We start from the raw sequence: 27,948 nt of genomic DNA on the forward strand, positions 1-27,948 counted from the left end.
AATGGGCACTACTGGAAGTTGATCTCCTGTGGTTCAAGCCACAATGCTTTGAAGAGGGACAAACATTTCCAGTAAAATCTGACGCACAATGCACGGAGATGCCACTTCCAAGATAAGCCTTGTTGCTTGCCTTGTCTTTGAGAGGCATGTAGTCTCTTTGTTTTTTCGCTGTCCCTTGCTTTGATGATTCTATGAGGGACAAAAGATTATGATATAGTCAGGAAACCTAGTTTCCTGCGGTTCCTTTTGTGAAATCTTGGTTCTTTCACACTTCTGCCACTTGTGTTTGGGCAACCATGAGCCACTGCTGTGTTGAGAATAAGCAGTATGTTTATTTTTAAGGAAGATAAAAGAAAGTGATGGGTAAACAAGACCCCAGCAGTCCATGGGAGGGAGAACATTCTGAGGTAGTCTGAAAACCCAGATCTTTGGCATAAGATGTTCAAGTGGCACATGAACCAAGAATACTATATGGAAATATTAAAGATAAGAGTTCCTGACTAGAAGACTATTCCAGTGCATGAGACTAGCATATGCTCTGCATCATTCCATTGCCTCTGAAGAAAAGAATGAGAACATACAGGTAGTTAATCCTGAAAAGTGATTCAGGTGAAGCTTAGTGAAAGCTACTGGTTGTATTTTGCCAGTCCTGGAATGGGGGTTGGGCAGGGTACTAGAAGGTTTGGATGTTGATTTTAGTATCTTTAATTGCTGGAAATAATTCTGTATAGGCATTAGGAGTCACGTCAACTAACAGCTAAGATCACTGCAGTTCACACACCTTTAACAATCCTTTGATTGGCAACCCACAATACACTTGTAACTGAAGCCTTAGGCCTGCCTCCAGATGGTTCCAATAACAAGATTTTCCATTCAGGAGTCCCTCTGCAGTTAATAAAGCATGTGCTCCTGACCACACTTGGCCCCATTAAGACAGCTGGATGTTTGATGAGCTAAGGCAGCATACAGGTTTTGTGCAAGAGACAGAGTATATGACTCTTCAGTTGTATGCAGGGTTGCCACTAAAAATTTTATTTTTCATTTCCCTGACCACCATCTGTCAATTTCCCTGACCACCATTCAAATATAACCACAAGTTAAAAAAGGAATACATCGTGTTACATTAATGCAAGGCTTAATGAAACGTTCCTCTACAACTACACAAGTCTCAACTGCAAAACTATTTGTCAAAGTAAGATTTAATATCAGCTTCTTTCAACATTAACTGCATCAACATCTGTTTTGCAATTGCACCAAAAATTACACCAAGAAACAAACTTCAATTCAAGTAAACTCTGAATGCTAACAAATGACATAACATTTTAGTTACTGTTTTAAAGGTACACTAAAAATTATATAAATGTTCTATCTAAAATGGTTTCTCTGAAGCCACAGTACGCAATTGCAATAATAATCAAGTTAGAAATTAGAATACACGTAATTTGTTTTTCAAGAATGAAGATTTAAGAGATAAAACTATCACTTCTACAGTTTTCTCTTTTTATTTTGTAACTCTTTTAGTTTCTCATCAATTGTTTCCTCTTCCATTTTGGATTCTTTTCTCAGTCTTTTTTTTTTAGCATTTTCAAGGTGTTTAATTTGTCCATCAAGTTTCTTCTTTTCTTCATTCTTCTAAATTTCTTCTTGTTGCTTATGAGCCTGCCACGGTGGGGAGGGTGGGATAAAAAATTCATAACTAAGATAAAAATAAAATAAATGGTGTTTAGCCTCCAAGTGCTCTGTGTAGAGTGCATGAGCATGCCTGACTGCAACAGATTCCTATCAATTACAGCAGATTCAAGTCCTCCACAGTTCAAGACAGCACTGTAAACCTGATGTTGACAGACAACAGTTTCTTCATGCAAGTTTTCAATTAACATTGACTTATTAACTGAAAATCCACTTTCAACAGAAGCATTACCATGAGGCATAAGGCACATTTTGACAATGGTCCACAGGTCTGAGAAACTTTTGTTGGACATCAAAATACCACTGTAAAACGTATCCAGTCCAACCTTCATCATTTTGTTTTGCAACATATGCTTGAAATTGAGCCTTGAACTCATTGTGGACAGCTGTGGTTAAAAGAGGTGCATCGTTGCTTTGATTTTTCCACTACTGTGTCATTGATTTGATTTGCTGCATGTAGAGCTTCAAGAACAGTCCCTATTCTGGAGATTCCAAGGTTTGGCTTGTAGAAAATGATAGTAGGATCTAATGCTGATAGGCCATGCACCATCTTGAACTTCAAAGGACTTCTCTCAATCAACTTTTCAAGAACAGTTTACTACCATGTTTCGACACCCTAGGCAAAACTTGGCCACTTGACGTTCACTCAGTTTCATTTCTTTCAACAGCTTCTTTGCTGCAAAGCCAATGTCAACCTTGCTTCTGTCAAGCAAGTTCTCAGACAATTTCATGTCAATTGTTAACAACTGGGAACCAGAAGACATGTTTTGCAGTGTTTCTGATTTTATGCAATGACTCATTAGCTGCTTGATTAGCTTACAAAGTCCTTCATACAAAAAAAGTGCCAATGGTTTTTGGTTTTGAAACCTTTGTAGAAATGGCTCACAATCTCCAGCAACTGTTTTCATGAAAGCCATTTTGCACTTCATGAGTGGACCTTGCATAGCAGCTTTTATACAAATTGCAGGTTTACTGTGGGAGAGTTTTGCTTCTTCCACATACTTCTTGATGTTGTCAAAAACAGTCATAGCTCTATCAAGGCACTTAACATTCTCCAACTACCTAGTGGAGCAAAACTTCAGGGGAAATAGTGTGCTTCCAGTCATAGCAGTGTATGATGCCCTCCTAGCTGGGGAATCTTTGAACAGATAATACACGTTGCGCAAGACTGAATTCAGGTCCCATTTAACTACTTGCAATCCTGTTTTAAAAGACCCATGTAGAACATGAAGGCTACAAGTTCCAAAGTCAATCAATTCTTTTCCTTCTTCTTTACAGTTAAGGTTGGTTTTAATTTCTTCTTTTATTTTTCTCAGAAAAAGGTGATTTACATTTGGCCCATCCATACATACTTGTAATAATTTTGCAACTGATAAAGAAGACATGCCTTCTTGAAACTTCTGAAGAAGGTCTTTGTCACGGGCTGGGGTGCCAGTCAAAGGGAGTCCAGAACAGGCCAAGGTCAGGAGCCAAGAAGACAGTGAAAAGTCCAAAGCCAAGCCGGGGTCAGGAGCCAGAAACACAGAGCCAAGTCCAAAATCACTAACCAGAAGCATAGTCCAAAGCCGAGCCAGGAACACAGAGCCAAGTCCAAAGCCAGGGGGACCGAAGGTCTAGGTTCAAGAGCTGAGCCAAAGTGGATGCAAGCAGCACGAAGCTGACTTGTTGCTTCCATGAAGAGTACTGCCCAGAGTGTGGAATTAAATGCTGCTACCAATTAGTCAGCTGCACGATCGCCCAGGCTCCTGTTAGAACTCTAGGCTAGCTGAGCGTCTCCCCTGTAGCCTGGCCTCTCTTCACCTGGTTCCTAAGTTTTGCCGCAGTAGCAGTTTGAAGAAAAACACTGGTTAGATACCGTGCGGAAACTTTATGACAGTAATCATCCCAAAAATGAACCACTAAATCCATCTGTCCCTTTTGCATTGTTTCAGCTGTTTCAGTAAAAGATCAGAGAAATATGATGCCAAGCCAAAAGCAACAACATACATTGCTTTTGTTTTTCCAAGATGAAACTGTTGAGCTATCTGAGAACATTCGCTTAAATAACTCACTTATGTTGTTACAAGAGTTAAATGACATCTTCATCACCAGTTGCAAAGCCCACCTGCTCTCTGCTGTCCTAACACAGTCAATAATAATAATAATAATAGTAATAATGATGATGATAATAATTTGTACAGAGTTTCCAAATATCTAAAGAGCTTCTCACTCCTTGTATCAAGCATTCTTAGAAGTATCCCATTACATAAAGGTTAGTGGATATCAGAGCTAAAGGGCCGAGGCCGTCAGAGGCCACTGAGCTGAGTTCATAGTTGAGCTGGGGTTTGAGCAGGGAATGTCTCACATTACAGCTCAGACTAATAACCCCCTACAAGTACATCTGACCGCTCACAGTGTAAAGTATATGAAGAGCCTAGAACTCCCAGTTCCCCCTTTGAAATGCTGTACCATTCAGCACTGGCCACCAAATGAGAAGGGAGCACTCACTGGAGAAGACCCTGATGCTTGGAAAGATTGAAGGTCAAAGAAGACGGGGACGGCAAAGGATGAGATGGTTAGACAGTGTCATCGATGCAACGAACATGAAGTTGAGCCAACTTCAGAGGACGGCAGAAGACCGGAAGGCCTGGAGAGAGCTCGTCCATGGGGTCGCGAAGAGTCGGACTCGACTGTGCGACTGAACAACAAAAATAATAGTAATAATAATAATAATAATAATAATAATAATAATAATAATAATAATTTCAATTTATTGATCGCATTTCCCACTCATGCGGGCTCAGAGCGATTTACAGTTACTCAGAGAGACAATGGACTAACAATATATTCGTGGGGGGATAGGGAAGACAACATACAATATTTAATCACACACACATTGTAGCTGGTCGGAGGATCCATCCGCAGGCTGTATCAGTCATGTCCCGATGACATATATTCTGTCGGCTGGCTGATGACGTCAGGGCTCTTGATGTCGCACTGCCACACTGTCACTGCCTGGCTGATTCGCTCCACAGCAGGGAATGCCAAAACAGATTTTCCCCACTTTTGATCTTGCCGTGCTGCAGATGTCAGTCCTGGCAGCTAACACCTCCCAAGGGGAGTGGTGTGCCCACCCCCTTATGGGTGGTCCCCAATTTATCTACTTGCCGAAGCTTTCGAATCGCTGGGTAGAGGACGAGCTAGGGACAAGGCTTGGTTGCTCACACCAGCACGGGGCTAGAACTGACAAAGCTTGGCAGTTCAGATGGTATAGTTATGCAGGGGATTTACCCACTGCGCCACCGCTCCCCTTGAGTACATAGGCAGCCATACTAGTTTGTGTGGTGGGTAATTCTTTGCCATTTTCATCACTCTGATCATGTTTTCCAGTTTTCACAGGGACTGTCTCTTCACCCTCTCTGGTTTTACTATCTGAACTTGTACTTGGCTTTGAACCTAAACATATTGTGATGGACTGTTGACTTGATTTAATTTCCAGGGTCTTCTAATGTAATGGTCCTTGTTCATGAAACTCCACAGCTCTAATTCCCATATTACTTAGTTCAAAGGTTTTGTAGCACGCTTTACAATAACAAGGTTGCAATCTCACACCTACTGATAATCAGCCATACCCAGTTACATCAATGGGCCAGATTCTCCCTATGGCAAGCATGACTACTGATTTTATATGTTTTAATGTGTTTTAAATTGTATTGTATTTATTAAATGTTGTAACCCGCCCTGAGCCTGTTTACGGGATGGGCGGGATATAAATGCGAAAATAAATACATAAACAAACCTTTGCATTTGTCTCCAGCAACTGGTGATAGCCATGGAATGAAGTAAGGATGAAGTTTGAAATCCAGCCACTGCATATTAAAAACTGTCCTCTTAGAAGCCATCTTCAAAATGTGGTTTCAGATACAGTGGTACACAGAATCACCTGCCTGACACCAAGATGTTAGCAGATTTGTTTTCTGGCAAGTAGGAACTTTCCAAACCTGGGAAAGTGTCACTTTCACTTTCTGATTCCAGAAAGTGTAATGAGCAGATCAGTAGCAAGAAAGGAGGTGGAGTTTCTGCAATCTAGAGAAGCAGACAACCCTAATTTGCAACCCTTATGCATGGGAGAAGTCAGGAAAGAGGATGAGAGAGCTGGTACTCTGTAAACTCCAGCAGGAACAAGCAATCACATTTGCAAAATTTACTCTGCATGGTGCAGAGTAGAAAGTGCTAGTTGTCTGTGAAATCCAACAGCAGCAAAACTCATTTGCAACTCTATGCTGGGTTTAGGAGACAAAACTTCCATTCCATACACAAGCATGACACAAAAACATGCTTATCTTTATATGTAAATTAAATGCAGTGCTAGCGGGTAGGGATGAAAACAGATGTTTAAAGTTTGTATATTGCTAAACGTTTAAACTAGCCTTGCTTTGCAAATGCTACAGGCAGACCTTGAAAATCATGCTGGGACAGAGCTCAACAAACACATGAGGCTGGTTGCTGGGAGTGGAGCTGAGAAAAAGGTGAAGCTGGGAAAGGGCATCATTAAGTTTTAGTTGTATTCTGCTACTTCTCTATTCCAGTTGCCACAAGAACAGATCATGCTCTTGCAGCAGCAGGTCAAAAATCCACTGCTTGAATATATGGAGTATGGAGAATGGAGTCACAAAAATCAAAGAGCCTAGTCCCTGTCAGGGACTTTTCCAGTGTGTGGTGCTCCACAGTTCAGTTAGTCCTGCTGTACAGGTAACAAAGCTTTGTTTCTGTGTCCAATCCGTGGCACGTTCAAGGGAAGGTGTTTAAAGCATGCATGGTAGCCCCACCTAGTGGCCAGTGCATGTGGAGGTGAAGAATCTGCTACTTGTGTGGCAGTGTTTTGTCAGGACCATACAGACACTATTTGTGTGGTTGGCCACTTCTTCCCAACTATAACTCTGCTAGTGGCAAACTGGCCATCTGAACCATTTGCCCCAAGCACATCACTTCACTCTTCTTCAGTGGACAGATATGTGGTATAACCAATTATCTCAACTTGCAATAAGTGATTCAGAAAGCCGTGTTACTCTGAGTAGAGCTCAGTCTGGCCCTCCCTTTTCCAAACAGCAGCTGGCTGAGTGCACACTGCAGCTGCATGAATTGGCCTTCTCACCAATGCTGCAAAAGGACCTTGGCTGAAGCCATCCTGGAGTATTATGTTGCTAGCTACCACCATTACGAGGAACACTTCATTCTTTTACACACGGACAAGCTTTTTGAGTTCATTACAGATCATATTCATAAGGCAAGAACACAGCAGGCGCAGGTGAGATACAACAACACTATCACTGCAAGACAGGCTTGCTGCCACAGGAACTACTACTCCTATGTATTGCAACATTTCCTTCTGTTGGTTTTGTAAAGCATACCCATCCAAAATACCATCATCTCAAGAAACAGGGATGTCACATGGCAGATAACCCACAAACTTCAATATAATGTCCAGTTTCCACATGATTTGACTCACACACTGCATCTCTCCGTATGAGTGGAGAGCTAGGTCTACTTTAACTGCCATGTAGACTGGCCCTTACAGAGAGCAGGAGTTGGGGAGTAAGGGGAAGGAGCCTTTTGTTAAAGTACCAGGGTGGGGGTGATGATAGGCAAATGCGGGCACTAATTAGACCTGGGCAGAAAGAAGCTGCCGGTGACAGGACTGCTGTGGGCTGACTGCTTAATGCAACTGGAATGGGGGGAAAGGGTTCCATTGCTAGAGGATGTGTCATGTTAGTCCTCATTACGGACTGAATTATGATGTGCTCTATCTGACTAGCTCATAAGGCTTATCCAACTGAGAACCCAGTTTTGTGCTCAGAACACACAGGCTGATTCAGTTGCCAGGCACAATCCAAACAATGTCTCTGAAGTGAATGTTTTGAATGCAGGGAAAACGTTTCCCCACCCCAGCTCACAAACAGCAAATTTGAGTTGCTGTGAAAAGTGATTCCTCCCCAAATACACATATGTGTAATAATGCTTGAAAGTGCTGGTTGGATTATGGCTGTTGGAACCGTACAGTTGCGACCTGCAAAACACACAAACATAGCCTCTGCCAAAAGGAAAAGACTGGATGGGGCAAAATTCCAGGGGCTTTGATCACCTTGGGGACCCAAAGAATTGGACAGGTAATGTGATTTGTTTTCATGTTTAGATTGGGTCTGGTTGGTATGAAGAGGGAGGCCTAGAGAGATTCTTGGGGGGGGGGAGGCACCACAGCCAGGTTGTTGGCAGCCCCCCCCCCCGGTAAAAACAATAGGTTGAGAATAAACAACAGAAAAATACTTATTCACACAATACATAATTAACTTCTGGAACTCATTACCACAACATGTGGTTCTGGCTGCTAGCCGAGAGGGCTTTAAAAACAGTTCAGAAAACTTAATGGCTGTTAGCCACTACAGCTAAGCGTGACCTCTGTCCAGAGAGGATACGTTTCTAAAATCCAGATGTTGGGGTCGTAGAACAGGGAAGGACTGTTGCTCGAGCTTCCTGAGGCCATTGGCTAGCCACAATTTGGAAAAAGAGCATCAGATGGACCTTTGTTCTCTCTAAGCAGGGATCTTGCGAGAGGGTTTGTATAAGCAGAAGTCCCATTGCCTTTAATACTTCTACTCAGAGGATAAGTACTCCCTCCTGCACTAATGAAACAGGAGTGCTCAGCAAGCCTCAACTCTGAGAGCACCAGGTCAAATATTAGAAAAGGTAGAGCAAGGACGTAGTAATGGGCAAGGACATAGTAATGAGGACAGAGAGAGAGTTAACTGGGACATTGGACCAAGGCCATTTTCCCTTGTGTGATGACATCTGGCTCTGAGCCGGGGTAGACATTTCTGCAGGGAATCCTCACCTCACACTGAGAAGTAGCTGCTTATCAGGGCAGGGTGACAAGAACAGAGCACAGTCTCCTCCAACAGACATCCTAACACGTACTTCACTGAGCTCTTTGTGAGGCAGAAACAGCTGCAGGTCCAAAGGTAAATAAAGGGAAGGCTGCACGGTACATCACACACAGATAGGACAAGATCAGCTCTAGGAGGAGGCTCTCTGTCAGACTCGGGCGTTTGACCAACTGTACCTGTTGCCTTTCTACCCAGTGCATTTATGCTTTCTGTATCCCACTTGCTCCCTGAACCCAACCATTTGTTATTCCTGTACCCTTATCGCTTGCCCTCGCCTGCCATTGCGTTCCTGGGGGGGGGGGGAGTGAGTGCCTGTAGTACTTTAGGGAGGCTAGCTTCGGTAACTCTTCCATGGGGCCTCAAAGACATCTTTCACACAGGAAGTGTCCTTGAAGTAGAGTCTGTGTCTGGCTAGTTGTTGACCGTATATCTTTCATGGTCTTTGTAGTATTGCTGAAGGGTATGAATAGAAGTTTGAGGTTGCGATTATACGTGACTTTCCCGCCTTTGCACCTCAGTCCTGACAAAGAGTCTGAACCCATAGCATCTCAAATCTCTAAATAAAACATTCACTAAAGAAAGTGTGTGTGGAGAGTGATTTGACTGGGAACCTGACACTCTCCAGGGTATTTCTGCCGAAAGACAGGGGGGCAGGATTGCAGTTGAGAGGAAGACAGGTAAAAGCTTTAGCTACATGTGTTTTGGAACCCTCTATTAATTGCTTAATGAAAGGGATGTATGAAAAACAGTTCAATTGCCCCAGCCGTCTACTGCATCTCAGGTTAGAATGGTAGTCTGGCAAATCATCTGGTACATCCTGAAGAGACATGCAAGCTGGTTCCCCCCCCCATTGTTCTGCTACTTACTTCCGGGGGAGGGGGGGGGGAAGCGATCCCATTTCCTGGCCCAGCTCGATTGGCAAGAAGGTGTGTTTGTTCCTGCTTGTTGCTAATTGGGGACACAATTGAGGCACTTCAATTAAATGTTCCTTCTATTGCTTGAAACACAAAGCTCCAAGCCCATCTTCTTCACAATCTCCACTGAAGAACGGAATGGCAGTGATTAGAGGCCGAGCCCCGGGGGCTGTGGGACAATAATAATGGCTATTCCAAGCACTGTTGCAAACTCCAAAAGAAAAGATCTCTTGAAACCTCTCTGCTGTTTTCCCTGCCATCTTTTTTTTTTTTAAACCACTAGGCAAAAGTTAGAATGAGCCCGGGAAGGGGGCAGATCTACTTCCTTCCAATTACACACATCCTTTTGTATAACCTGTGCATCTGACTCAGGTCAGTTCAGCAGCAGCTGCAGAAGCCCAGAACGCCCATAAAAACTCCACACAGTGTAGCATCTGGTTCTACTTCATGTACAGGGCCCTTTTTACAAGCCAGCACTTGGCAGAAGAGCCAACCTATTTATCTTCAGACTGTTCTGCATAGTAAGATGCAGAAGTATTTATTTGGGGGGGGGATGTGGTTAGGAACTGCATAAGCCCTGCAGTCCTAGAGCCTCACCCCATATGCATTCGATACATAATTTGCAGCTCTGACAGAATTGAAACCTAAAGTGTTATGTCCAAGAACTAATAGATGGCAGGCAGTCTCACTCAGGCGCAGGCTCCAGATGAACCACCACATGCTGTGACCATGCAGACTGCAGCAATTTTACCTTGGGCACTGGTCAAGGCAGTCTACTGTGGGATCTTCTGTCTGCCTCTTTCAGACAGACTATAACACACTTGTGCTGCACCTCCTTCTCCTCACCCCTCAGAAGCAGCCTAGGAATAATCTTGTTTACCCATCTCTGCCCCACTACGCATACTGATCCAGCCCCACAAGCTCCCATCTTCAGCAGCCTTTTCCTCGCCGCATCTGCAAGTTTTCAGTGCAGTCAGAGGGCCGGAGAAGGCTTAATAGCAGAATGCCATTCCTCACACTCTTAACATACACACAAACACAGAGAGCTTACTAGTGTCAATATATTTTATCTTAAAGATGCTTTACACATAGAATACAAAAATATGCCCAAGGAGAACATGGTGCCTAGTCCACCCAAGAAACTTTCAGTGCCAGGACACAGGTAGGCAGGGCTTGGTAGAGGTCTTGCCCTCTCTGGAACTTGAGGTGTGGTCCAGAGGGCAACAAGGCTCCATATCCTATCTAGGGTTAGAGTTTTAAAGATACAGTAGGTGAACTGGGGTTGTGAGGTGTAGTTCAAGGGGACCTTCTCAGCTCCTGAGACAACCAGACACAGCCCAAACTATAGGCCTGGATGTAACACTAGCCAGAGGATCAACATGTTGGGAGTGTAGGGCACTGAGAGATAAATAATTTAATACAGAGAGCTTTGCAGACACTAACTGGGCCACTCTGGGAGGTAGGTCAGTATGATAAAAATGAACAGATTAGTCGAGACAGATATTGACAAGGGCATGCCCAAACTGAGAACAGTGAAGGGACCCTGCTGCTGGTCATGGGAGGGCCTTCAAGTGCTGATAAGAAGCACCTTAAGGAGAATAACCTTGGACCTCTGGGGCAGAACTGGTGCCCGGTCCCACAGGTTTTTTTTCCCTTTTTGCACAATGGGAGGGCATCTATAGAAAACAAGACAGGCAAGTGCATCCCCCTCCTCTTCTCCAGCTTCTTTACTTTATAATACGGTGCTGCTTTAACTTGGAAGAGAACCACAGAATGTCTACCCTGTCTTAAGGCCTACAAGCCAGCTGCAGGGAGCCAAAGGACACTAACCAAGTGGGGCACTCTCTAAAAAGGCCGTGAGTGTTCATGTACACATGCAACAGAGTGAACGTGACTGCCTTTGTGGAATAAGCCTACTGCCGGAGAAAGGACATGCCAACATGTATCTCGTACCAAAATGGAGTCAAGGCAGAGAGGATGCTAATTCCAGGAAAGAAAGAAAAAGACAGCGTGTCCCCTCTTAGGCCTTGATCTGCTTACAACAGATATGTGCAGTTAGGAGCATTTGGGGTTGCAAACAGCTAACATGGCCCGCCCCTGACCGGCCCATCTCCACTGCCAGTGCCTGTGGGACTCCCCAGGTGTGTCAGGATGCCAAGGCCAATGTGTCAACCCTCTCAGGTTTGGATTCAGCATCTTGTTATCTTCTCTCTCAGACAAGGATAGGCTTGGGAACCAGCACGGGCCAAAATAGGGCCCACAGAACAGTGCTTAAATCAGACAAGGAAACTGCCAAGATGTCCTCCTGGAAGACTACACTCATCCGAGGGAGGAGTCTCTATGCTCCGGGCGGTGGGAAGCAGCAGCAACAAGTTGTTCTTGTCCCACTTCACATTACACTCCTGTCACCGATGCAGGTTACTTATTGCTCTATGGCCCCTGTAGCCCTGGCCCAGCCCTACAGAGAGGAAACGGGTGGCCCAGCATCAAGGGGAGGGCACAGTGTTGTGCCAGGCCCACCAGTGGGCCTGCCCAATGGTCCTGCCCGCAGGGTCCAACAGAATGCAGAGTCCTAGTAGCGCCCAACCTTGGCATCCCCAATGGCTCCCCAGACATCAAAGACAAACTCGTCTGGGAAGGCGAAGTCACCCAGCTGCTCGTCCAGTGCCTCAGCAAATTCGTCAGGATTCTGCTTGTCCTTGCCCAGCTCCACCATGGTAGCAGCTATGCCGGGAGAGGGAGGAAAGAAAGAGGTCAGTCTCAATTCTAGCAACCAGGAGCCTGAACAAAACCCAGCCTGAGGATAAAGAGGGAGGAAGGACCTCGCATTTGCTTTGTGAGAGGCTCCTCATCCTTCCCATTCCTCAGGCATACACGCTGGGGACAGGCTACAGCACATTGGGATGCTGCTGATTAATCATCCCAACTCTCTTAAACATTTCACTTTTTAAAAACTGTTTACTATTCAGACTGGCAAAAGGAAGAGAAGGACCTTACCCAGCTCTGTGTCACGGATGCCCATGTAACTTTCCAGAAGATCATCAACCTTCTCAATGGCTTTCTCTTCGAATGCAGATGGCTGTGAAGAGGAAGAGGACAACTACTGTTGTAGATGTGGTAGTGAAAGAAAGCTGAAGGGAAGCTGAAAACTTAACCCCCTCCCACCTGCTAACCTGGCTATGCCCACGAACAGACAAGACCATCTGTGATAATAGCTTATCTGTGTTAACAGAGGGGAACATGGTTGCAATATGATTGGAGATGAACAAAATGGAGAAAACCCAGGACTGGTAAGCTGAGAGCCACACAGGACTCTTCAAAATTGGTGCCTTGATCCGGACCTACACAGATCCTGGCATCCGGCCCCATCGCTCTTTGGCAAATAGAAGTAGAAGTCGTGGAAGCAGTGACAGACTTCACGTTCCTGGGATCCAACACCACTGCAGACAGTGACTGCAGTCATGAAATTAAAAGACGCCTGCTCCTTGGGAGGAAAGCGATGGCAAACCTTGACAGCATAATAAAAGTAGAGATATCACCCTGCCAACAAAAGTCTGTATGGCCAAAGCCATGGTATTCCCAGTAGTCATGTATGGCTGTGAGAGCTGGACCATAAGGAAGGCCAAGCGCCGAAGAATAGATTCTTTTGAACTATGGTGCTGGAGAAGACTCCTGAGAGTCCCCTGGACTGCAAGAAGATCAAATCAGTCAATCCTAAAAGAAATCAACCCTGACTGTTCCCTGGAAGGCCAGATACTGAAGATGAAGCTCCAATACTTTGGCCACCAAATGAGAAGGGAGCACTCACTGGAGAAGACCCTGATGCTGGGAAAGATTGAAGGTCAAAGAAGAAGGGGACAGCAAAAGATGTTGACGGTGTTATTGATGCAATGAACATGAAGCTGGGCAAACTCCGGAGGACGAAGGAGGGCCTGGTGTGATGTGGTCCACAGGGTCGCAAAGAGTCAGACTCGACTGTGCGACTGAACAACACACTGTGGTTTGGTGCTACATCAACAAGACTCAGGCCTGTGTACCTCCTCCTCCGTGGTTTACAATTCTTGTTTACAAGGCAAAATACAAGCTACAGGGCTGGACCCTACAAAACTATTCTGGTAGCAGCAGAGCCTCTCTCTAGCAGAAGACCCCTCTGTTGAGCTGGAGGAAGTTGCCACTACTAGTGGGACAGATTCAGAGGACCTCAATTCTTGAATTAAACAGCAAACATTAGTCTGTCACAAATCAGGAAGAAATGGGAGGTGGAAGAGGAGGGAGCATTGCTCATCTGAGGCTTGTTCCGGGCTCTTTCGCATAACACAAGTCATGCTTTGCCATTACACTTGGACCAAATCATGGGAAGGCCTGAGAGAGAGTTGATGCATTCTTGGAACGAGACGGAACTACAAGTTGCTTGTGTGGCTGCTTATTTTCCCTGCATGGGCATTGCTGCTGGATTCAGGTTAGGCACGCACCTGTTCCTCGACAGTGGCTGGTCCCTTGGCCCGAAGCCGCAGAGTGCCCCTTCCTGTGCCAAGCGGAGTGCTCCCACTGCGTTTGGCTCCTGCAGCCCTCTGACTGATCATGTCTGGAAGAGAGCAAGAAAAAGGATCTAGTGAATTCTTGTTCAACACACACAGTGGTAGCCCCTTGCTTAGGAAGTAGCCAAGCTCTCCTATGTTAGCCCTCCACAACTACCGCTCTCGTAACAATGCGCAGGTGCCAGTTTTAGGTATTATTACCCCGCTACCCCACTCCCATGCAGCACCACTAACTGGCAAACACAGACACTCTGGATTTTAATAATGAAGGTCTGAAGAAGAGAATTGGGGGAGGCACTTTCAGAGCGCACGTGCACATGGAGGTAGTGGGACAGCAGCAGAATCGGGGATGATATTCAGGGTAAGGAGTACAAGACATCCTACCGCATGCCCATTAAAGGAGAAGAGCTAAAGAGCAGAAGAGAAATCTTGCTAGCAATGTTCAGGGAATAGTTCCAGTGGGAGGGAAAGACAAAGTAGTATCTCTAGACAGCATACTGACTGTGTTGATACTTCTGTGTCTATGTGGCTCTTGGAGCATTTTTAATTCCAGCTACACTCCTGATCACAGCCCCCGGGGAGAGGAAAGATAGTATTTAGCAGTGTTTCCCCTGTGCTAACTGGAAGAGCAGCTGCTGCTGATCCAAAATGAGAACTATGGCCTACAAAGGGGTCAAAGCTTCTGCAATCTGTAAAGTTCCCAGGAATTGTGTGTGTGTGGAGAGGGAGGGGGGGAGAAGGGGCAAAAGCCCCCACAGCAGAAAGTCAGCTATTGGCCAGAATTAGAAACTCTTTCCTTCCATAAGCAGGAGGAGAGAGTGGTCTGGGAAGAAGCCAGCCAAGTCAGCACCAAAAAGAATTTAGAGGTCAAAAACAGTAGTAGGGTTGTGGGTAAGGGGAGAAGACTTAAGAGGAAAAGAAAAGAGATAACCTCTATCCAAACAAGACCCCATTTCCATTAGTCAGAGTCACTTGCTTCAGCAAGACAAGCATTCGTAAGAAGAAGAGAAGAAGAAGAGATTGGATTTATATCCTGCCCTTCACTACCCAAAGGTGTCTCAGAGCGGCTTACAAACCCCTTCCCCTCCCCACAACAGACACCCTGTAAGGTAGGTGGGGCTGAGAGAGCTCTTGACAGAAACTGCTCTTTTTCAAGGACAGCTCTTATCAGAGCTATGGCTTGCCCAAGGCCATCCAGCCAGGTGCAAGTGGAGGAGTGGGGAATCAAACCCAGTTCTCCCAGATTAGAGTCCGCGCACTTAACCACTACACCAAACTGGTTTTTTTTGTCAAAAAGCAGGATAGGGCCTCAAGAGCTCTGATGAGACAGGTGAAACACCAATGTTTTGTTGTTGTTTTTAACAATAAAAGAGTTTGCACAAGCAGCTTGAGCATATTTGTTCACACTTCCAGCTATCATTGCTGATACTCATCATGGGGAGATGAATACGCTCCAAACGCAAATGCACGGTTTCCCCTTTGCTTTATATGAAGAGATATGGAAAGGAACAGTGCAAGGGGAGGAGGTCCAACACATACACACCTTGGCATGCAGACTTCTTGCATCCACTTTTAGGATCTAGGATCCCCTTTCACTACCCAAAGGAGTCTCAGAGCGGCTTAGAATCTCCTTTCTCTTCCCCTCTCCATAACAGAAACCCTGTGAGGTAGGTGGGGCTGATAGAGCTCTTTCGAGACTGCTCTTGAGAGAACAGCTCTGAAAGAACTTGTAACTGACCCAAAGTCACACCAGCAGCTGCATTTGGAGGAGTGGGGAATCAAACCCAGTTTCTCCAGATTAGAGTCCACGCTCCTAACCACTACACCAAACTGGCTCAGTATTTTCTCTGCATCACTAATCTGAAGGAGCCTGAGGAAGTTTTCTTTGCTCACCTCCCTGTAATCAGAATGCAACGTGGGGAAATTATTGCCCAGGACATCCTAATTGCCTCACTCTTGCACCAGTTCTGCAATTTACATAGGACAAAGGCCCACCTTCCCTGGGTACACAGCTTTCCAAAAAGCTGGTTGGCTGACAGAGTCTTTCTACACCCTACTGCAATAGTCTGTCTTGTGGTACATTTAGATTTTTCCTTCACAGCGGCTCACGTCATGCTGCTTTTTAAACAGTTTCTGACCTCTGGGGAGTCTGTAAGCAGAGGGATCCCTTCCTAATCCAGCTAGATTAGCTTTAGCACTTAAAAGTAGCAGTAGAGACGACACTAGACGCAGGGTGTTCTTCAGAATGCACTCGATTCTTTCTTTCAGCCATTGCTACTTCAGACGGTCAAAGTTTTTGTTCATAAGGCATTATGTTGAATGTATATATACATATGAAACTACTTGATTAACAAGTCAGACCACTAGACCAGCTAGCTCACCACAGTCTACTCACACTGATATCAGGCTTCCAGGGTGTCAACCACAGAGAGATCCTGCTACCAGATCTATTTTTATCTGAATATTTCATGCACCAAACCCTTCTGCATGCAAAGCACATGCTCTAACAATGTGCTATGGTCACATAAGCAGAGTTTCTATGGGAAAGATGTTGCCCGTTTCACAGTTTCTAAGGCTCATTGGACACAAGATGCTAGCTTCGCAGAGTGTTTGGATGACCATGCCAAGTCATTGCTTATGTAGCATCTAACATTATTCATAAATATTATTACAAGTATAACACAGTTATAATCACTACTATACATCAAAGCAAATGACCTATTGGAAGCAGAGATATTACCAGCAATTTTTGCAGATTATAATCCTCTACTTCTCACACTACAAGATACACCAAAGAAAAATAGATGGGCTTTGAATACTTTTCTTTTGAAGAACTTAAAATTGGTAGAAGATATTTAAAAAGAATTTCAAATGTTTTTTAAACAAAACATTCAACCAGATATTTCCATCACAGTGGTATGGGATGCATTTAAGGCATATGCCAGAGGCTGTATAATCAGAGAAGATGCATATATTAGGAAACAAAAATTTACCCAAACTGAACAAATTAAAAAAGAGGAAGATAAGTTGAAACAAGACTCTTCAACTGAACACACAAGAATAAAAATAAAGCGATTGCAACATCAAATGAATTGTTTGTTAACACAAGAAATAGCCAAGAAGATAACCTATGCAAAACAAAATTATTTTGAAAATGCGAATAAACCAACTAGATGGTTAGCATATAGGCTACAGAAAGAAAGAGAAAAGGACATATTAAAATATTGAGAGATGAAAAAGAAGAAGAGAAAAACAATCCTAGAGATCTGAAAAAGATTATTGAAACCTTTTATGAGAAGCTATACCAGAAAAGAGAAGCCACCCAAGAAGAGGCTAAAGATTTCTTTAAAAAACATAAGCCTAACATTTTTTACAGAAGAACAAAGGAAAATCTTAAATGACCCAATTACCTTCTCTGAATTGACAGAAGCACTAAACAAACAGAAGAAAGGAAAGACACCAGGTCCTGACGGTCTGCCGGAAGAATTTTACCAAGTTTTTGAAGATCAATGAATAATGCCTTTAAAATGTGTCATACAAAACATAATAATTGACGGTAAAATACCAGAGACATGGAATGAAGCCCTAATTACTTTGATACATAAATAAAGTATGGATGAAAGAGAAATTAAAAACTACAGACCAATTTCATTATTAAATGTGGATTATAAAATATATGCTTCTATTTTGGCAGCAAGATACAAACAATTCATCAAGATCAAGCAGGCTTCTTACCAAAAAGACAACTCAGAAATAATGTAAGAACTACGGTATATTAAATGTAATTGACTATTTTGAAGCCCACCCAGAGAAACAGATGGCTTTGATTTTCCTATATGCAGAAAAAGCATTTGACAATGTCAGCTGGAACTTCATGTTAGAACAGGTATTAACCTTGCATTGTGGGGAAGAGTTCTATACAATGATTAAAGCAATTTACACTAAACAACAAGCAAAGATTCTAGTTAATGGAGATTTATCACAAAATATTGAGGTACAAAAAGGAACTAGACAAGGCCGTCCACTTTCCCCATTACTGTTTATTTTTGTACTTGAAACATTGAATAACATGATCAGAGAAGATATACAGATCCAAGGCCTGAAAATTAGAGGAGAAGAATATACATTACAAGCATTTGCAGATGATTTAGTATTTATCCTAGAAAATCCATTGGATTCTATTATGCAACTTTTAAAAACGCTGCAAGAATATGGTCAAGTGGCTGGATTGAAAATTAATTTCCATAAAACAAAACTTTTAACTAAGAATACGACTAAAAAACAAACCCAACCGTTACAAGAAGTCTCAGGTTTTGAAGTTCAGAAGAAGGTGAAATATCTTGGAATAAATTTGACAAATAGATGCAGTTCTTTATTAAAGGATAACTATATGAAACTTTTTTCAGAAATTAAGAAAGACCTGGAGAATTGGAAAGATACAAATATCTTCAATGGGAAGAATAGCCACTATAAAAATGAATATTTTACCAGGACTGATTTTTTTATTCCAAACAATTCCAATTCTTCAAAATAAACAATATTTTAAAGAACTGGATGATACAATTTATATGGCAAAATAAGAAATAAAGAATAAAACTCAAAGCCTTACAAGATGCAAAAGAAAGAGCAGGATTTGCTCTACCAGATTATAATATAAAAACCAATCTGGTAGAGCAAATCCTGCTCTTTCTTTTGCATCTTGTAAGGCATCTTCATTGACAAGTGAGAGAATGGTCTTACTGGAAAATACAAGACTACTGAAGTTAGAGGCACATGACTTATTATTGGGCTGGCATGCATTCTTGTGGTATGGTAGAGATAATACACATAAGTATTTTAAACAACACATTCTTAGAAGATCTTTATTGAAAGTATGGGAAGAAATAAAAAGACTTTTTAATACTGAGATACCAAAATGGGTCTCTCCACCTGAAGCCTTTATTGACCCTAATTTATTATTTTTTAAAAACTATTGTGGAGATATGAAGACATACTGGATAATAAAAACCAATTAAAATCAATAGAGAATCTTAAACAACAAAATATTGATTTGAGTTGGTCGGAAAGAGTACAATTAGATTCAAGATATGTCAAAGACAAGCCAATAGGTTTTTATGAAAAATTAACAGAGATAGATAAGATATTGATCAATACTGATGAAAAGCTTATTAAGAAACTGTATGCTTTAATGCTAGAAAATAAAACTCAAGATAAAGTGGTTAAATGTTCTATGGTTAAATGGGCACAAAATTTGGGACATAATATTGATTTAGACCAATGGCCAAAAGTTTGGAAGAAAATATAAAAATTATTAAAGCAGCCTCCTATAAAGAAAATATTTATAAAATATTTTATAGATGGTATATTACCCGAGATAAATTGTCAAAAATTTACTCCAATATGTCAAATGATTGTTGGAAATGTCAAAAGAATGTTGGCTCTTTCTTCCATATGTGGTGGACTTGTGAGAAAACTAAAAATTTTTGGGTGTGGATACATGAAATATTGCAAAAAATGTTTAAAAGTAATATAATCTTCATACTCCAGGTGTTTGGGTGGAGACTGGGGAGCCCGGGGAAGGTCTCTGCCCTCTGTGGTGCTCCCCCGGCTGAGCCTGAGTCAGGGGGACAACAGCTTGCAGTGCGACCTGAGCGGTGCCCCTCCTTCTTGGACTTTCCATCTGGGGCAACAGTGGCAGAAACAGCAGAGAAGCGGGGGCTCGGGAGCCTGGTGGACCCACAGGACTCTAGTACACCGATTTGGATAGCCCTGGAGAGCCAGATAGATGTGGACATTGGCATGATACTGATGCTGGAGCCCAGGCTTGGCAGCTATAAATGAAGTCAGTCAAGGAGGACCATCAGACTGATGGAGTCCAATTGCCCGGAGTTGGACTTCTATTGACAGATTGACAATTGGCAGCAGATGTGGATGAACTGACCATAGGGAATGTTTAGGTTCAGATTTAGTTGACTGGCTTAGGGAATAGAATGATAAATTGATTTGGGTTGTTATTTTCCAATTAAATATGGTCTGAACATATTGATTATTAACTGCCCTGTAATTGATGAATTTATTAGTTAACGGAATTGGTAGTTTAAAGTTACTTATATAATTAATAAGAGGTTATCTAGTTGTGGATCTAAATATGCCAAAGAGTGCATTTGCCTACTAAATTAACTTTGAATTACTGGCTAATTGATTAGGGATGGGTAAGGGTAAATTCTTTTTTAAAAAAAAAAGAAAAAAGGGGGGGTTAGATAGGCAATTAGAGGCCACTGGATTAATTGGGAGGGCATGCAAATTGTGTGGACAATCCAAGTGTGGAGTTCCTGGCAGTTGCTGCTGAAAGACTAATCTGGGTTGGATTCAAGTTAGTTAGTCTGAGGCCCATGGCTGGCTATAGCTGGCGAAGACCAGCAGTTGAGATTATGACCGGGTTAGTGATACCAGTGCTCCTGGGGAGGGGAAAGTACAGCGGTGGGTCCAGGCATGGAGTTAAGGGAAGGGGACGGAGAAATAGAGTAGCTCGGCCCCCTTCCAGCCTGCATCCCATCCCGAAGATAGTATGCAGTGGGGCTAAGAGGATTGACTCCCCCTCCGACATTGGTGTTGTGTAACGCCAGGTCTATCAATCCTGGGTGATTTCAATGTCCATGCTGATGATGCGGCCTCTACTCAGGCAGCGGACCTGGTGTCATCCATGGCAGCACTGGGACTCTCTCAATTTGTAACAACTCCCACTAACTGGGCTGGGCACACGCTTAATTTGATCTTCTCTGCGGGGGTCACAATGGACCGGATTACTGCTTTGGCAGTACCATGGTCAGACCACCTTGCCATGAAGGCCCGTCTTAATGTATCACCCCAACTGTGCTTGGGCGGCGAGCCTATTTTGGCTCACCTGAGGAGTCAAATGGACCCCTGGCGGCTCATTAGATGAGCTGGTAGAAGATTGGCATAGCCGACTCTCGACAGCCATCGACGAGATTGCTTCCCGATGCCCTCTGCGCCCTCGCTCTAGACTCGCTCCATGGTTTACCCAGGAGTTGCGGCTGATGAAGCGGGGGCTAAGATGGTTAGAAAGACAGTGGCTGCGGACTTGTGATGAAATTACAAGAACATCTTATAGAACATTTATGAGATCCTATGAGATGGCAATCAAAGCCACTGAGAGAGAACATTACATGGCCACGGCGGCATCTGCAAGCTCACGCCCAGCCCAATTATTTAGAACGATTTGATCGATTACTACCTTGCCATATGGCAAATCAAATGTTAGGGAATTGGACATTGGCTGCAAGGCTTTTGTGAGCTATTCTACAGACAAAGTCTTGTCGCTCCGCCATGACCGCCCTGCCACAGTTGATACAGTGAGTGAACTCGAGGCCCCATGCACATCTTCTAGTCTGGTTATGGATCATTTCAGCCCACTCAGCCTAGAGGAAGATCCTAGCTGTGCACCCTACCACTTCCTCCCTTGATCCGTGCCCTTCATGGCTGATTAAAGCTGGCCACGAGGGGTTTCAAGGGGCCCTACGGGAGATTGTTAACCAGTCCCTTCTGGAGGGGTGGTCCCCTGGGGCTCTCAAGGAGGCAGTGGTTCGCTCTCTCTTGAAAAGACCATCTTTGGACCCAGTCGAATTGGCGAACTACTGGCTGGTCTCCAACTTGCCCTATTTGGGCAAGATAATAGAGAGGGCTGTGGTTGTACAGTGGCAGAGTTTCTTGGATGACACTTCCATCTTAGATCCCTTCCAGTCCGGCTTTTGCCTGGGTCATGGGACAGAGACGGCATTGGTTGCTCTCACGGATGACCTCCGAAGGCATCTGGATTGGGGTGGATTGGCGGTGCTGTTGTTTTGTCAGCAGCGTTCGACACAGTCGACCATCAGCTACTGGTCCACCACCTCACCAACCCTGGGGTCCAGGGGCTGGCCTTGCAGTGGCTTGCCTCCTTTCTCCAGAGTCGGGGACAAAGGGTGGCGCTGAGGGATCAACTATCCCAGAGGCACCCACTGGATTGTGGAGTGCCTCAAGGGGCAGTGTTGTCCCCAATGCTTCTTAACATCTACATGTGCCCCCTTGCCCAGATTGTATGGAGGCATGGGCTGGGATGTCAACAGCATGTGGATGACACCCAGCTCTATCTGTTGTTGGGCTGTCAGTCCGGCTCCAAACCAGAAGATCTAGACCAGACACTACAAGCTGTGGCTGGTTGGCTTAGGCTGAGCCAACTGAAACTGAATCCAATGAAGATGGAGGTCCTTTGTGTCAAGGTCTGGAGTGCAGGCAGAGGAAAGTCCGAGTTCAGTCCAGGGTCTGGAGCCAAAAAGGGTGAAGCAGGAACCGAGAGTGAAAGTCCAGAGTGCAAGCCAGAAGCAAGGTCGTTCAAGCCAGGTCAAAAGCCAGAGGAAGTTAGCAGAAGCCAAGAGCAACAGTCCAAGTCACAAACCAGGAGCAGGGTCAATCAAGCCAGTGTCAGAAGCCAGAGGTAGGTAGCAGGAACGAGGTCTTGGAACCAGGAGGTGGAGAGTGGCAAGGCGTCATGGAGTAATGACGAGTTTGCTTCCACAACAGAGCCAGCTTAGAGCCTGAAGCTAAATAGCCTTCTGCTGCTGTTTCCAATTAGCGCTGCGGCACCGGCAGCCAAATGTCTGTTAATATTTAGGACTGACAGCTCGTCTGCTTCACAGCCGAGCTGAGCGTCTTCTTGCTGCTAAGTCCTGCCGGAGTCGGTCTCATAAGAGAGCAACTCTTGGGGGTGAGTCGGGAGTGCTTTCCATCTGTGGCTGCTCCTTGTCAGCTGTTTCTGAGCCAGGTGTCAGTGCGAGCAGTGATGGCAAATTGCCGATCTCTGCAGCTTGAGAGGGAACAGCTGTGGGTTCATCTGGAGCTGGCAACGGCCCTTCCTCAGCACCCATGACAGTTTGCCTGAGTCGGGGCAGTCCGACGCCAGGGATCCCACTCCCAACCTTTGATGGGGCACCGTTGGTGCCAGCGCCGGAGGTTAGGAGTTTAGGAGTGTTCCTGGACACCTCCTTAACAATGGAGGCCCAGGTAGCAGCCACTGCCAAGGCAGCCTTTTATCATCTCCGGCTGATCAAGCAGTTGGTTTCCTTCCTCAAATGCAACGACCTGGCAACAGTGATCCATGCAATGGTCACCATGAGATTGGACTACTGTAATGCTCTCTACATGGGGCTGCCCTTGTCTCAAATTTGGAAGCTGCAGCTGGTGCAAAATGCTGCAGCCAGGCTGTTGATGGGACTCCTAATCTGGGAGCACATCCAGCCTGTGCTTAAGGCATTGCACTGGCTGCCAATAGCATACCGAATTCGTTTCAAAGTGCTGGTTCTTACCTTTAAAGCCCTTTATGGTTAGGAATCTATATACCTAAGGGACCGCCTTTCCTCACATCTACCCCAGACAGCACTGCGTTCAGGGGCCCAGAACCGACTGGCCCTCCCGAGTCTTAAGGAGGCCAGGCTGGTGTCAACTAGGGCGTGGGCTTTCTCGGTGGCGGCTCCATCCCGGTGGAATGAGCTCCCAGAGGAGATCAGGGCACTGCGGAACCTATTACAGTTCCACAGGGCCTGTAAAACGGAGCTCTTCCGCCAGTCCTTTGGAGCCTCCGCCACCTTTTAACAACTAGGATAAGAAGCCCTGCTGCCCTGGAATTTATATTAACAGCCTGTGCCAGCCATCGGAAAGGCACCTGAAAGACATCTATAGAAGGCCTGTGAGTCAGCCATGGGAAGAGAGAGAGTCAATGGTAGCCATCATGAATTCTATAACAGCACATTAGCACTTACTATGGAATTGTAATCTGTTTTAATATTGTTTTAAATGTTAAATGCCTGTAAAAATAGTCATCTCGAGCAGTTCGAATACCACTGTGGTCGGGGTGAGCTCCCGACCCTTGCCCTAGCTCCTGCCAACCCAGCAGTCCGAAAGCCCCTCGGGGCAATTAGGTAAATGGGTACCTGTCCATAGGAGGACAGGGGGGTACCCCTCCCTCGAAATTGGGCTCCAGCCGAGCGAGGAATCGAGAGGCGGCGGCGGCGACATGGCGGCGGTCAGCACGGAGGAAATGAAGAGAGGCAGCGACATCCCAGGGAGGCGGTTGGCTCGGCGGCTGATGACGTGGCCAGCAGGAGGACGTCCGGAACCGTAAGGATGTTGTGACGCCCACCGCGGCTGCGCACCAGGGCCCATAACCAACAGCCCCCGAGAGGAGTCGCCAGAGAGCCGAAAGAACAGCGGAGGCCGCGGAGGACACACCGGAGAAAAACTGGAAGAAGTTGCCCACTCGCCGGACAAACGAACGATCGGAGCCGGGAGGGTACATGGTAGGGCTTCCCCCACCCCAGATGTACTGTGGCCATAGTTAGGGTTTCTGCATAGGTATCTGCACCATGCACCGTGTAAGCCGCTCAGAGCCCTTCGGGAGTGAGCGGGGTACAAATAGAAAGTATAAATAAATAAATATATAAATTTAAATGTAAATGTTCCTGCTGGTTTTATGTAAGCCGCCCTGAGCCAGAATGAATGAACGAATGAATAAATAAATAAATACCAGAATTGTTCTTATTGAATATACTCCCAGAAAATTGTAAAAAACAGGATTCTTATCTTATTGTACATGTTGTTACAACTGCTAGAATACTGTATGCCAAGTACTGGAGAAGAAAGGAGGTACCTTCGAAAGAAGAAATAATAAAGTACTTGAAACTGCTGAGATGGATAAATTAACTTTATTGTTGAGAGGACAAGAGGAGGAAACCTTTGAAAATACATGTTCAAGATTTTACAGCTGGATTGAAGAATACAGGAAATAAAACTGTTAACTGAACCAGAGGATAATAAGAACACTTATAACATTCACAATAATAAGTGCAAAAGATATATTCAACTGTATAAGGTGTAAAACCTGACTTTTTAACAAGAGTTGTATAGGAAATCTAACATAAAATCTAAAGAGATAGACTAATACCCCCCCTTTTTTGTATCTATGTTTGTTTATGTTTGTTGTTTTTTTGTCGGTTGGTTATAAAATAAAATTGTATTTTTTAAAAAAAGCAAATTATTGTTGCAACTTACTTGTGGGATAGATTCACATAATTTTTCTCCTGTTACCTTGTATATAAGGAAGCCATATGGTATCTCGGTTTGCAAGTGGTTGTTCAGACCAGTCCATAAATCAAGCCTGTTAGATCAGTGTTGGGTCATGATCTGAACACATGTAGAGATAGATTCAATGATCTACCTGCGGAAGGAGCATGGATTTTTACCGCATTCCGTTCTCCATCAGCAGCCCCTTCCAACCCTGAAAACCTGACTGCTGGAGCTGTGGGGTCTGCATGGACACAGCTAGGGGGGTGCAATCCCCTTCCCCCTTTTCGGTTCGGGTATATTGAACCAGGAAAAAAATATCAGGTTTCCTGAAAACCCCCGTCTCCCTACACCAGTGCAGCATTTGGATCCAGGATTTTTCAGAAATCCTGAATTTTTTCGGATCCAATAGACCCGAGGAGATTAAAAAAAAAACAACAATGAAAAATTGCACACCAGAAGTTGTGCCCACGGGAAGCACGGCTGATCCTGGACTGACTTCCCTTGCAAACCAGTTTAGACCAGGATGCAAGAGAAGCCATCCCCAGCTGAGGCAGCACGGAGCTCTCAGCTCCCCCCACCCCGGCCGATCTTTGGATGACTTCTCTTGCAGGTCGATTTACAATGAGCTGCAAGAGGAGCCAGCCCCAGACGAGGCAGCGCGGAGCTCTCAGCTCCCGCTGTCCCACCCTGACTTCTGCAACTCAGTTTAAACGGAGCCAGCCCCAGCCACGGCTGCAGGAGAAGCCAGCCAGCCCCAAGCGGAGCCGGTGGGGGCTGTCTTCTGCAGCCTCTTTAAAGTTTAAAGGGACTGCAGAAGCCCCCCCCCCGCCTCTTGCTCTTTTCGGATCTACCAGTAAATCCCAAATATATGTGGGATTTTCTCGGGATTTTTTGTTTTGTTTGGAATGCCAAAATATACCTGAAAAATACCGATAAGGTATTTTTCAAGTATATTTTCAGCTTGGGTCGATCCAAATGCACACTCCACAGCCATGTGGGTCAGCAGCTGCATTAAGGGGAAACATGTCAAAATTGCCCCTCTTCTTTTTGAAGAAAAAAAAATCTTCCATTAGTACAGCTGAATTTGCAGAAGAGGAAGGTGTTTTTGCTCCCTGCTCCTTCTTCATTCCATGAACCAGGCGGCTGTCTACATTGGTCCTGCATCTCCCAAAATCAACTTTACTGGGGTCAGCAAGAACTGCTGGCAGGGAATGTGGCCAGACCCTCATCTGTCAATGCTTTCCAATGATAATTTGCTGGATCCATATTCTAGAATGAAAGCTGAACTAAGTGGCTACACTGGAAGAGTTGGCTTGCAGGAATCAAAGTTATTGTGGTCCTTGGTGAGTCCAATCAGAGCTTTCTATGCCAAATACTGAGCTTGCACATGCTTTGTGAAATGTTTTGAAGTCATCCTATCAGAAGCTTTATTGTACTGTACATTTCTAGATGATTCATAATTTGCTTCTTCCCCAATGGCTTAGGATCACACACACACATTATGCATCTCCCTTGATTCACAACTGTGTGTGTGAACTCATTTCAAGGAATTTGACTGGAGATCACATTAGGTAACAAGAAGAAGTGGGACCTGCGATACTTGTGGGGGGGGGAGTATGCCCCACGGCCCACAAAGCAGGAGGAGGAGGCGGCCACGGGTGAGCCCAGCAGCAACGGCGGCAAGCCCTGCCTGGGTCCCAGCTGCCCGCCCAGGTTCCCCCCCCCCAACAGCAACGGCAGCAAGCCCTGCGTGGCTCCCAGCTGCCTGCCCACCCATGCTTCCCCCCCCCGGCCAGCAGCAACGGCGGCGAGCCCTGCATGGCTCCCAGCTGCTCGCCCGCTGCGGCTTCTCCCCCTCCGCAGCAACAGCAGTGAGCCCTGCTTGGATCCCAGCTGCCCACCCGCCAAGGCTCCCCTGGCTCCCTTGCAGCTGCCAACAACAAGCTCTGCCACAGTTCCAAACAGCAAGTCCATTCTCCACGCATGCACAAGAACAGTTTCAGTTTTGGGGGGATTTAAGTATCCCCGTATATTTTTTTAAACGTATCAGATTTTTCTGCACACCTAAGTAATGCCTCAAGTGTGCAGGAATTTCTGTTGAGCCTCCATGTGCCCCCAATTTGCGGAAATAAGTATCCACATGCACTGGGGACCCTTGGCTATTATTAGGTAACAATTACTTCTGACAGTGGTAACATCTGCAGTGGCTTGTTCACACCTGTCAGCCATCACATGACACCACAGTCATCTAGTGAAAACCATGCATGTGTGATCAAGCCCTTTGCCAGGATGCATTCAGCAATTGGGTCTATAGCAAGCGGTGCTGCCAGGCTAGTGCACAGAAGAGAACCGAGAGTCAACGTCTGGACACTGTTCTGCAAGGACTGGCAATTCTTTGAAATAGGACTGGCTAAGGATGAGGTTGTGATTGTTCAGTAAACAAGAGTTATTCTCATCCAGTATTTCTCTTTTTCCGCTTCATTTTTTTGGCGCAGACTGGACTAACTCTGCATAAGACGGCACTTAGGATTGCTGTTATCCATAACTGTGAGGATTTAGGACAGAGGGATACTTCTGGAAGCTGGCCAATCAGTCCCTCTCGAGAGGCTGCTTGAATGATCTTCCAAGTGGAGACCTGGATTACAAATGTACATCCAGAGCTTTATTTCAACAACGTGATTGTTGAGCAAGTTGGCCTCCTAACTTCCTGCCTTGGAAACAATGGAGGAATTTTCAGTTGTTTGGATGAGAAGAGAGAGGGAGGTCTTA

The 27,948-nt window shown here is 45.0% G+C and overlaps 1 protein-coding gene across 3 annotated transcripts in view; it reads right to left on the bottom strand.

Annotated features, from left to right (window-relative positions):
- Positions 1–10,582: 10,582 nt before the first annotated feature.
- The window catches only part of GIPC1 (GIPC PDZ domain containing family member 1), a 43,236-nt gene continuing 25,870 nt past the window's right edge, over positions 10,583–27,948 (bottom strand). For all 3 annotated transcript variants that reach the window (XM_015419789.1, XM_015419791.1, XM_015419790.1), the window contains exons 5-7: positions 13,996–14,108; positions 12,521–12,602; positions 10,583–12,247 (exon numbers count right to left, since the gene is read on the bottom strand). In XM_015419789.1, coding sequence (XP_015275275.1) covers positions 12,096–12,247; positions 12,521–12,602; positions 13,996–14,108 — 347 coding nt within the window. In that variant the 3' untranslated portion in view covers positions 10,583–12,095. The remainder of the gene's footprint in view (positions 12,248–12,520; positions 12,603–13,995; positions 14,109–27,948) is intronic.

The sequence above is a fragment of the Gekko japonicus genome, unplaced genomic scaffold (assembly GCF_001447785.1).
Source record: "Gekko japonicus isolate JY-2015 unplaced genomic scaffold, Gekko_japonicus_V1.1 scaffold2157, whole genome shotgun sequence".
Lineage (NCBI taxonomy): Eukaryota > Metazoa > Chordata > Lepidosauria > Squamata > Gekkonidae > Gekko > Gekko japonicus.